General features: G+C 37.4%; 1 protein-coding gene across 42 annotated transcripts in view; it reads right to left on the bottom strand.

Annotated features, from left to right (window-relative positions):
• The window catches only part of RBFOX1 (RNA binding fox-1 homolog 1), a 1,152,005-nt gene that overhangs the window by 53,251 nt on the left and 1,086,433 nt on the right, over positions 1-12,321 (bottom strand). For 33 of the 42 annotated variants that reach the window (XM_064725897.1, XM_064725899.1, XM_064725900.1 and 30 more), the window contains one exon: positions 10,681-10,761. The exons of the other annotated variants lie outside the window; for them this stretch is intronic. In XM_064725897.1, coding sequence (XP_064581967.1) covers positions 10,681-10,761 — 81 coding nt within the window. The remainder of the gene's footprint in view (positions 1-10,680; positions 10,762-12,321) is intronic. 42 annotated transcript variants of the gene reach the window in all.

The raw sequence follows: 12,321 nt of genomic DNA, 5'->3' as shown, positions 1-12,321 counted from the left end.
TGTGAATTAATGCATTCAAAGGAAATTTCCCATATATATCAAACACAGTCACAACTGGTCACTTCTATTTCTTTCTTTCACAAGCTATTTATTTTTTGAACCATGCTTAAAATTGTAGACCAATTATTTCCTTACCATTGTAAAAAAAAATACATGCCAGTATTACACTCTGTTGTTTAGGAATGAATAAATCTGTACTTTGGAGAAACCCCTACTTATAGGACATTCTCATTTGAAATGCATTAAAAAGGAAAACAAAAATCTCTAATTAATGTACAAGTCTAATCACCATTCTCCACATGGAAGAGTAATTTTTCACTGTTCATTTGCTCAGTGTAATCTCAAAACTGACATAACAGAAAAGCAATGGCCTATAAATCTGCTCTCATTTGTTTCTTTAATATTCATATTCCATTGAACTACAGCTGCTTGTTGCTGCAGTCTATTACAACATGCAAAACTGTCGATAAAAATATTATGAAAGGCAAGATGTGTTTCTTCATGGCTCTGTGTGCCATTTATTTCGAAAAAAATAACAACAAATGACTCATGGATTGTCCCTTAGTTTGCTGCACGCTGGGCGATTAGTGATTAATTACCTTGCTGCAAATTGACATGGCACAAGGAAATTGACACAGCTCTGATTAATTAACTTTTTTATGCAAGACAGTTACTTACAAAACACTGCACACTGTAATTGAATCCCTTTACACAACACTACTGCATTAAGTTTCCTGTCAAATCCGAATTATCACCAAATTTCAAATAAATGTGGTGAAACTTTTTATACTGAGGTACATGTAAATATTTCTAGAAAGGGGACAGACAACTGCTTTAAAACACTGTTTTCAAATATTTCAGCCTCAGACATGGGAAGAATCAGATTTTTAGATTATTCCATACCAAGCTATAATAAAATGCACACAAAAAAAATCATAAACTAAATACTTGAGTAAAAAGCAACCTACTATTTATTCCTATGTTAAATAATAGGAAGACACTTAACTGTTTGAACAAAATTTCATCTGCTCATCTTAAAGTTGTTTTCAGATCTAATTGATCTGTTATCTCAATGACTTTGATACATTGACTTCCTTGTAAGTATTCTAACTCTAGATGGAACTATTCTTTTTGTTTCATCTTTTCTCATGTACCAATAAACAATCCACTACTGGTTTCTCTGGAAATGGCTACCATGACATGCCATTAATTTATAACCTTCTGAGCCAAATCTTGATGCCCAAGCCTGGAAACTCTCTCATCTTCCTGCCTAAGCTTTTTCCACCTGAGGGTGGCTGGTCATTGGCACAGCTGCCCAGAGGGGCTGTAGGATCTCCATCCTTGGAGATGTTCCCAAGCTGCTGGACTTTGGTCCTGGAGAGCCCCCTCAGGCTTTGCTGCTGCAGCAGGGGTGGACAATTTGTTCTCCAGGGTTCCCTCCAACCTCAGCCCCTCAGAATTGGCCATTTGGTGATTCTGTGGTTATCAGAAATTCCCTTACACCTCGCCCTTCTTTAACTGGATTGCTTATGCAGCCACCTGGCATCACCCTAGGACATCAAGGGGTTTCCAAGAACCCGCAGAAGAAAATGCAAGGCATGAAGAGATCCAAAGGAACAGGTAAGATGATTGAGAAATCTTTTTGTAAAGCTATGTAATGACACCAACCTACATCTCTGAGTCTAAAAAAACTATAACTGGTGGTGAAATTACTTATTATGTACTTAAATCAAAATAAGTACTGCATAGCTGAAATTAAAAATAGTTGAGGTACAAAGAACAGTTGGCTTTTCACAAAGGAAACAACTAAAATAGAAGGAAAAGCTCAGGAGGTAAAAAAGCACCCAGGCCATAAAGGAAAAGAAACAGTAGAGATCAGAGAAGACACGTTTGATCTTAAATTAAAGAACAATCTTCAAATATAGATGATCAAGGTGATCAATATCTTGTCTGGTGTTCCCAGTTATTGGACAGCTCTAAGTTTCAAGCAAATGGAAGAAATCCCCTGTGTCTGACAAAGCACCACTTCCAAGACAAAGGAAAAAGGTTGTGGAAAGCTGGATGAAGAGTAGCACTGCTATAAAGAGATGACAAAATTTAGTCATTTGAATGTTTATGAAAGTCAATTATATAGTGACAAGAAATACTGTTTAGATGACACAAGGATTCTGAAAGCTCAAGAGAATTATTAAACTGTAAAAAGAACACTGTCAGAATGCATTGGGAACAATTTAGGCAGAAAGCAATAGAGGAAAAACCCAGCTGTTAACCTAATCCAAACCATAAAGGAAAAATTGTCAAAACAAAGAATTGCACACGCAAAGTCATACTGATACTAAAAATGTTAATTCCTAAAGAGCACTTATTATCTGTGAAATTCAGGTTGAATTTTGCTGTACACAGCACAGTTCCAAGAGCCATGATTCAATAACAACCACCACAAAATAGAGTGACACTAAGGTGTGCCTTTATTTAAAACCAAACCTTACAGGCTAAGCGGAAAAGCACAGAATTAGGAGTTTGCTGTCTGACAGACAGGATGATTTGAGATGTACCACAGTCAACACTGTGGGTCTGGTACTAAAAATGAGTGACACCAGCAGAGAGGGTGAAGAGCCAGAGAAGGTGGCACCCAAGACTGTGCTCAAAGGGCTCTGATGTACAATTGCATCTCAGAACATGATGCAAGATAATACTGAATGTAATTGTCACTATCTAAACAAAATGTACATAGTAAATGTAATGACTGCAGGTAATTCTCACTATTTAGCTGCATTCTGAGAAGAGGAAGCACAAACAGTCCTCTTGCCCTAAATCACAGTAACCAGTGCTGCCAGTGGCCAAGTGCAGTGTGTCCATCAACAGCAGAGCACCAGGGGAAGGCACCTGAGCTCCCAGCTGTCCTTGGGCACACACAGTTTTTATTATTGGAACTAAAAGACAGAAATATTCTCCACAATTTACTGCCTTTCCAGCTATCTCCCACTACCCACATGTAGGGTTGTGTATAAGTGGTGAAAAGTCAGTGACAAAATTCAGGATGTGTCTCTCTTTCCAAAATTCCTGCTGGTTTAGACACATTGCTCTGGCACAAAACAGACCAACAGAAGAATGAGGGTAAACAGCAAGGCCTAAAAACCACATTTTTGGGAGTGAATTAAAAGCCACGTTTACAGGTTTTGGACATAATGTATTTTAGTGATGACTTATAAGTAAGTAATCATTTAAAATATGAATAGACAGGAGGTAAAATGAGAGTTATCCTGAAAATTGTTGCAGAAGGGCAATGTATACTGATACAAAACACCAAAAAAGCTGTAGGAAGAATTTCAGGCCATGTTACCAAAACATTTTTTAAATTAAAAAAACAAACAAAAATACCCAAAAAAACCCCCCCAAAACAAATCCCAAAACCAAACAACCAAAACAAACAAACCACAGAAAAAACCCCAAAGAGGCTACTTTGCAGTTAAAAACAGGATGATAGTTAAATCAAAAATGTAAGGCTATGCATATGGATATAGCTTTATTTATTTTTTAAATTTTGGAATATATTTATCTTACTTGAACATCAATGGTGTTGTCCTGCATCATAACAAGGCCCAAGACAGTGGGACAGAACAGAGTATAAAAACCTTCTAAAGGCTTTTTAACATTTCTCTACACTTCTGTTCATCAGGCAGGGAATTAAGGAAAGCCATTCCCTTCCTACTTACTATTGGCATCTTCTTTATTTAAGCTTTCACTTAAATAAAGAACACAAATACTCAACACACAAAAGGGAAGGGCAATTGGCACATTTTTCCTGGTTACTACTGGGTGATTCTCTTCATAAATAAAGGCAATTAATTCAGGAAGCAAATCAAAAGATAGTTTGACCCCTAAATGTTCAATAATAAGGTTTTTTTTTTGTAGCCTGGAAATTATATATGGGATTGCTTCTCTCACATTTCCCTTTGGCAGGATTTTTGTACCCTCAGTCAGGAACTGCAGCCCTACAATGGTTAATTTGGTTAATTAATGGCCCAATCACAGCCTCCTTTGCAGGGTGCTCTGCCTGTTTCCTATGAAGCAATAAGCAGACAAAACCACCAAGGTATAGATACAATGCACTGATATATATTTTACTGGTGACTTCCCATCCCAATTTAGCTCAAGAAAAAACAGACCAATTAAAAATGTAGTTTGCAGAACCTTTCTACATTCAACTCAGAAATACTGAAGTGCTGGCAAATTATTTATACCACATGAATACTCATTTTTTAAACTGCTCCTGACCCATATTCTAATTCAAAATGGCAAGCCTGCCAAACAGTTAAATGAAGAAAAACTACAACAATAAAACAGAGCAAATGAATCACTGATGTCATTGCAATATATGTCCATTCAGATTGAATGAGGTCAGTCATGACTGACACAAAAAAACCCAGAGGAGGATTCACCCAGTGCCAGGAGCATCCACCCTTCATCTGCTTGGAGTGGCAGCAAACTGCCATCATTACAGGATAATTTTCAGGTAATTACAGGTGTGCAACAGATTAAACATGACAAAATCAACAGAATCAAGGTTTCCAAACCAAATGCTTCCACTAATGATTTGGCTCAGAAGCGCACTTTGAATCACCTTTCGAAAATTTCTATTTTCCCTGTGTAATTTTCTTGGTATTGAAAATATCCCAGAACATAATAGAAATGTCAAAGGTCTTCCTTCAATCCATTAGTAACGCCACAGGAAAATAAAACCTGGAATGTCTTCACTGAAACAAGCAAGATGAAAATAGTTCCATACAGCATTTTTTAGATGGTTTACTAATATTCCTGAGCCAAGTAACCTATTTCTAAAAGCAAGGACATACTGCATAGACAAGTTCGACTTAATTTTCATTTCTGTAGGAATGAGTCCTCAAAAAATCCTACAGCTGGATGTGCTCTTTATAAACATAAAATGTATATTTATGATTTTCCCTGTTTATTCTATAAGACCCTGAACCATCCTCAATCTATGAATTAAAACAAACCACCCACAGGAAAAAACAATCTTTTTAAAACTAGGACATACATCTACTATATGTGTTTCAATATAGAAAAAAAATTCCGCATCATGTAATTAATACTTTATGCTTGTGCCACAGAATTTCCTTCTCTCCTATCACATAACACATAGAATAGCAGGAATAGTGGGTTAATTTTGGGACACTTCTAATATCTGCTCTAACAGAACAAAGTGTGTTTTCCTTGCTTTAAAAAACACCCCAAAACTTTAGCATTTAAAATATTTCCTGTCAAAAATATTACAGGACCAAAGGTTTCCAGGGAATTTTCCAAGAGAACTGCCTTCCCACCTTTCAAAAACATCTCATCTTTGCCTTGTTGTTTCCTGGTGGCTCATAAGCTAAAATCCCAGGGCAAGATAGTTTATTGTTTTAATATCTGTCTGACGCAAAGCAAAAGGATCCTCTGGTGAGTGCTTATCTGTCATATGTACTTCTGTGAAAGGAATATCAAGATAAATAAGATGTTCTAGGGCATATCATGGGATTATGAGCTTGGCACTCACTGAATTCTGTTTAAAAATAGTTGAACAATAAATAAAATAAAAAAAATCCCCATCTACACTGATATTTTGAGGATGTGAGCTTAAAGAGCATTGGGTTTTAAATATTTTAATTATAGAGGTTTATGCTATTTTAGTATGAACAGAAAATGAACACTCAAGTTCATAAATGGGACAAACAAGATGAGAGGAAATAATATTCATAATTTAAACAGTTAAAACAATAAAATTCTATTCTAATGGTACAATGGACTGTGAACTTACTTAGTATTAATTAAACTCAGTGTAATGGCATTTTCTATATTGAAATGAATAACCAGTGATCTGGAAATTCATTTAGACCATTAGGTTAATTACAGAAAGCGATGGAAGTTTTATCAGACAATTACAATTAAAGAACACGAACAATGTGGGACAGATTTATAAGCATTTGTACCACCTCAATCATTTTTGCTGAATTCCACCACCACTTCTTCCAAAACTGTAATCAATATATCAATTAAAAAATGGGCCATCAACTTCATTTGCCCTTGAGTATGATAAAATAAAACGAATTAATATCGGATTTTGCATTTTCATATTTTTCTTCTTTTAATTCTATCACTTGACTGCAGTATGAAAGATTTATTTAGGAGCTGATAAGCAGACTTACTGAAGATGAAACAGCTCTAACATTTAGGAAATCTAAGCCAAAATTGACTTCAGTTCAAAATGTACTCATTGAAGTCAAGGCAAAATTCACTTTTATGGGCATGCTACACATTTGGGAAATAGAGATGTTCATCTGCACATCATTCTGAACAAAGGCATGGAGAAACTTAAAATATTTTATCATAAATGTGAGCTGTCCATGTAGCTAACAGCAAAGGATCCCTTCAATGTATGCTCAGAAAAATCCACTAGTAGCTACACACTCAATAACTCGAGTATCTTAATGCTTACTTGGAGCTAAAATAAAGTCTAAAAGTTTCAGAGATCAAAGTGCTGATTTAGAGAGTAAAAAAAAAATATTTAGCTGCCTTTGAACTTCCCTTTAAATTTTAAATTCCATCTCTCTCCTTGCCCTCCACAGGGCCTGGGTAGGGACAAATGGACATTCCTGAGGGAGGGGATGCACAGCTGGAGGGGATGCACAGCTGGAGGGGATGCACAGCTGGAGGGAGGATGCACAGCTGGAATCTGCTGCCTCACCACACCAGCAAGGGGTGGGTGAGCCCAGGAGTGCTGGGAGCCAGCCCAGAGCATGAAATTTCTACTAGAAATGCATCTCCTCTTCCACGCCCTGCCACCAAGGACAGGGACATTATCAGGGGACAGAGCCAGGCACACGCTGGGAAGAAAAGGGACAATAAATGTGACTTGCACCCAGAGAGGTTTCCACTGCCAGGACATTCAGTCTTGGAACAAATGATCCCCTGAAATTGTGCCATCTCCATCCTTAGAGGTGTTCTGGTGCAAGCAGATTCTTCCAACCTGAATAACTTGACAATTCTACAATTTCACATCTTCCTTCTTGCCCATGCTTTGGCTCTCATGAGCTCCTGCTTCATTCAAATTTTCAGGCACTTGTACATTATAGAAAAATTGGGGAAAATACGCGTAAAACAGTTTTTAAAAGTTCTTGCATTTAATTCAGATTTGTATTTTTGCCTCTTTGATCCATACATGCCCAGCTCTGTTACTGTCCATGGCAGAACACTGATACAGACATTCAGGGACAAAAATATTTTTCTCTTCTTTTGAATCTTCCTTTTGTCCAGCAGGGTCTTAATTTTCTCATGCATCCTACTCACGTGTGGCTCCAATTTGGAAAACTTCCAAAACTATCCTTGACACATTTCTTATTTATCAATAGATACAAATTTCTTCAGGATTTTAAAATTCCTTGTGGAAATAACTGCTCTAAAGAGTGAGGGTAAAAAGAGATTGTCAGTTATGAGCAGCCAAATTGTTTCATTTATTTTCAGGGAGATATTCTGAGCCTCTAGGAAGAATCCAGTGAGTGCTGACTCACTGGGATTTGGTGAACTCCAATCATTCCTGGCTGGATAGATTGGATTCTGCATTATGGTGATGATGAAGGATTTAATTGAAATCTGTTGTATCAGTTCTGCCCTGGAGATGGCAGTCCTGCTGGAATCTACAGCAGCCAAGGTTTTCTGCCTGGATTTCCTGCCCCTGGTTGTCACAGGACCTGCCCAGCCCAGGGATGGGAGCACATGGGCATGCTGAAACTCTGCTTTCTGGATAAAAAATTATCTATTCCAACAATAGGTGTGCAAATGAAAAACTGATCCAGGTCCCATCTTCTCCTTCAGCATAAGAGAACAGATGAGGCATGAGAGACTATGGCTGCTGATTTGTTCCACTGCTTGCAGAAGAAACAGCTCATTTCTTTCTGTATTATGTGAAGGGCCAGAAGTGATGGAAGGAAGCAGAGCCATGTTTCCACCTCCTGACATATGCAGAGGTGTAACTAATCATTGTGCTGGGAAATGTATAGTGTGATACATAAAATATATCCTGGAAAAATAAAATATCAGAAAGGAAAGAGTAGCTCCAGGAATTGCAGTTTGCTTTCTGGAGAGCCAGTGGGTAAAAGTGCTCAGAGCCATCAGAGGCTACCAGTGGCCAGTACAACTACAAACCAACAAGTTCAATGAGAAACCAAGCCAGCCAAATTAAGAAAAATACATCTTTCAAGCATATTCCAGCCCTTCATGCCTTATAATTCAGGAGCAAAAGATGAACAGTCAAGTTAGACAACACTTTGAAAAACATAAAATATAAAATATCCTCTTCCAAATATCTGAAAACTCCTAAGAGCCATTAGCACTCTGTGAAATTCAAGTATCTTGGATGGCTTTAGAAAAATCCCAGCAGACTCTTTCCCTTCTGTTAAAACAATTACAAATTGAAAACCTCTTAATTCTTCCACTGTAACTGGTTGTAAAATATCACAGTTACAATATCAGCAGTAACAGAATAAACGATTAACAAATTATTCAAAAAGGAAGGCTGAAATATTGTTGTCTACATGGAATGATAATAGTACAAGTATTCATCTCCTAGACACTAATGTTGACTTATCAGTTATAATTTCAATATTACAAATGTGCACTAAAATGGAATATAGAAGATCTTTAAACTAATAAAAGAAATGAGACGAAAGTCAACCTTCATTTCTATTCGCTATTTCTGGGGGAATTTCCTATAGAAATGAAGCTATTTTACATGTTTATTGAAAGTTTTGTAATAAGGAGGAATAAAAACCTAATTACAATATGTAGTAATTGTAGTAATTTTGTGTTATTAGGAGTTGTGACCCTGTAGGGGAAACTGCATTTTGGCAAGAGGAAATTCTATACATAATAAAGGAAAAATCATGACTTGCCAGCTCACAGATCCAACAAAAGTGTAATAATTTCTACTGCAATGGCTACCAGCAATGCCTGTTATGAAACTGTGTATTCCACATTGCCCAGTGGGAGACAGATAGGCAAAGCTTGTTTATTTATGTATTTGGCATAATTGAAAACAAACAGGTGTTTGTTAGGATATCATTATTCAAGGAGCACCACTGCAAAATAAGATTTTTCAACAGGACTGACTCAGGAGACACAAAGGAAACAGAGAATTTCAGAGCTCAGCTTGCTCACAAGGTCTCTTTGGGGAATCAATATTACTGGAAATAATATCTGATGGAAACAACAATCCCAGAAACAAAATTACTGGGGTACAACTCAGTGAGACAATAGGAGCAACAGGGTGAACTTAGGAAAAGCTTTCAAAGAAGACCAAATTTCAAAAAATTATAACAAACACTCTTCTCTAAAAAGAGGCTCCTAATAGTGAGATTAGTAAAATGTTTGGATCATTTTCCAGGAAAACAATTGTCAGTCAAAAAGGAGTGCACTAAAACTTTCCAAAAGGGAGCATTATTTTAAACTGTAAGTATTTCATATCTCTGTGTAAAAAAATTTGTAAAAAATCCCCACTGCTAGGGAAAGGTGACATATGAGAAAATATTCTTGGAGCACCTGGAAGAAAATGCAGACTTAACTGACAATTTAATTTGCAATTGAAAACACTTGATGCATTTGGTTAGTTCACTATGCATTTGTAGGCTCCAGACTCATAATTTAAAGGGGATCCCATATGAATCCTGGAAAAGCAGCAGCTCTAGGGATGCCATTGATAATGTTTGACATAAAAGAATTACATGACTGTAGAGATGATCACTATGGAACTCTTTTGTCCTAATTCCTGGATTTAATTTAAAAAATGATTATTTTAGCAGTCTAGATAAGCTCTAAGAGAGTAGAATTGCATTCTGGATTGAATACAATCTTCATAAAGAGCATATCTGATAATGCTGTTAAATCAGAGCATGTATTTTCTTTACAAGGAACACAGAGCCAGGGCTGCTACAAGCAGCAGTTACTGCTCCTGCATTCAGCTCCAGGTTTCTCACCCCACTAGAGGCCAGAATGAGAATCAGTGGTACCACCAATCCAGTCTAAAATCCTCTCAAAAAAGGTTTCTGCTCAGAATTTCAGAGGACACACGTCTACTTCAAAATTTTGTACAAAAAAATGGCTGATGGCAGCATCCACCACGTCAGCTTGTCTCTGTTCTTTACACTAGGGCAGCTTTTTATGCCTCAAAATACCTCCCTTCATAAAGACTGTTCCTTTTGTAAAAAATTATTTCATATATAATTCCTGACCCAATCAAATGATGGCATGGTAACATATGCTTTGTGTGTTAAATCACAGTTGTGAGCAGGACAGAAGAAACACAACATCTACACAAAATGCAGAGCACACAACAGTACTGGATTGCAAAAACTGTCACTGTTATTGTAGAACTTTTGACCATTTCTATACAATATTGCAATATAGGCTTTTTTTTTCATTTTTAAAAAAATAGAATATACTTTGAGAATAAGGATGCAACTGAAAACACTGAATTATCTGTTGACATGACTTACATATGTTTATAAACACCACATTTACCTTAACAAGAGCTGTTGGGAAAGTTGACATTTTTAGGGGGGCTTAATTCACAATAATGTGCTTTTGTCACAAAAACAGAACAAGAAACGAGCCATAACACTAGCTTACTTGTGGATGTGTATACTAGTGAACTGGGGGCACTGTACACGGGAGATCCCTCCTGGTTTGCCTGGCACAGCAGCACCCTGCCTACAAGAAAGAGAGAGAGAGTGGTATCTGGTTTTGGAACACTTCAACTGAACCTCAGTTTTTCATCCCAAAACACAAACCAAGGCACAACCGGAATGGCGCACTGAAACTGAACCGGGGCTGCTTTTTGCGCTTTTTTCCTTAAAAAAAAAAAAAAAAAAAAAAAAAAAAAAAAAAAAAAAAAAAAAAAGAAGCTTTTTTCCTGCTTTGATTTCCAAGCAGCAAGAGCCCAAACAACCCCAGTTTGACATTGGAAAAGCAGAACACAGACATGCCCCCAACGCTGCCGTTATCCCGCGGGGACCGCGAGCCGCGCTGGCTGCTCCCTATCCCTGTCACACCCTGCTTCTCCCAAACTGCTGCCCCAACCCACGCTGCCCACCCTGCCTCCTCAGCCCCCGGCTGGAAGGAGGCTCCTGGAGCCAGCACAGCAGGAAAATCATGGGCAGCATTCCCAGCACGGACACCAGGCCAGGAGGACCTGGGTTCCATCGCTCCCGTTGTTGCTGAGTGATCGCTGACACATCTAAATTCAGCAGATTTTGCTCAGAGGGATGCACAAATATATTTGTGCAAATATTTTGCTTTCCAGTAAATAAAATGGGTTCAGGATTAACAAAACCAGATAAAACAAAACTTTTTTTTTTCCCCAAGGAATAAAAATCAAAGCAATAACCAAATCCATTTAAACCAACACTTTCGCAATGCCCATTTCGAACAAATGACACAAGTTTAAGGTTCCTTATTTCCTTTTTTTCTTTTAAATAAACTTAAATAAAACCCATCAGATTTTCTTAAAATTGTACTTTAGCAGACTTAGCTGAATACAGATTGAACATTGTACTTTCAAACTAGGAAAGAAACTTCTCCACTTCTGGAATACAGTCCACCAGGAGAAGTGGGATATGAGACATCTGGTTTTGCAGATATATGTGCATATATCTGTACACACACACACAGGATTTTATACACACATACACTGACATGCCTCAAGCTGTCAGGATCTGTGAATCACACAATTCCAACCCATCAAATCTTTCTGGAGATTTGTGAAACTTCAGACATCGTGCATTGACATGCAATGGAATTGCACTGAGTTGAGTCCAATGTGTTTGGAAGGACAGGATTAAGTACAAATGGTAGGCACATTTTCCACAGTATTACGGGAGCAATTCTCAATTTTCATTCACTAGGCCAGAGTTCTCTTAAAATAGATTTTTAAAAATTTCTGCCATTAACCAGTTCTCTGTTTGTTGCTTGCAGCTGTCACTTGAAGGAGAAATATTGGAAATGTTGAAGAGTAATAAAATAATTCTTGTAATTTATGCAGTTTAACTAAGACTGTGACTACTGGAAATCTCATTAATTACTAGGCTTCTAACCTTCTCAGACACCCTTAACTAACAGGATTTAGAGATGTTTACTGTTTTTCACAACTAATACAAAAGATAAAATATAAAACAAGCTCCTTTTCCCCCTTTCTTTAAGGCAACACATCACTGACTGTATTAGTATCTCTCTCAGCCTTCAGCCCTTGTGTGAAAGCTGGCAAATGCAGCC

Source organism: Zonotrichia leucophrys, chromosome 14, assembly GCF_028769735.1.
Source record: "Zonotrichia leucophrys gambelii isolate GWCS_2022_RI chromosome 14, RI_Zleu_2.0, whole genome shotgun sequence".
Taxonomy (NCBI): Eukaryota; Metazoa; Chordata; class Aves; order Passeriformes; family Passerellidae; genus Zonotrichia; species Zonotrichia leucophrys.
The sequence above is the reverse complement of the archived record's forward strand: the minus strand, read 5'-3'. Positions and strand labels throughout refer to the sequence as shown.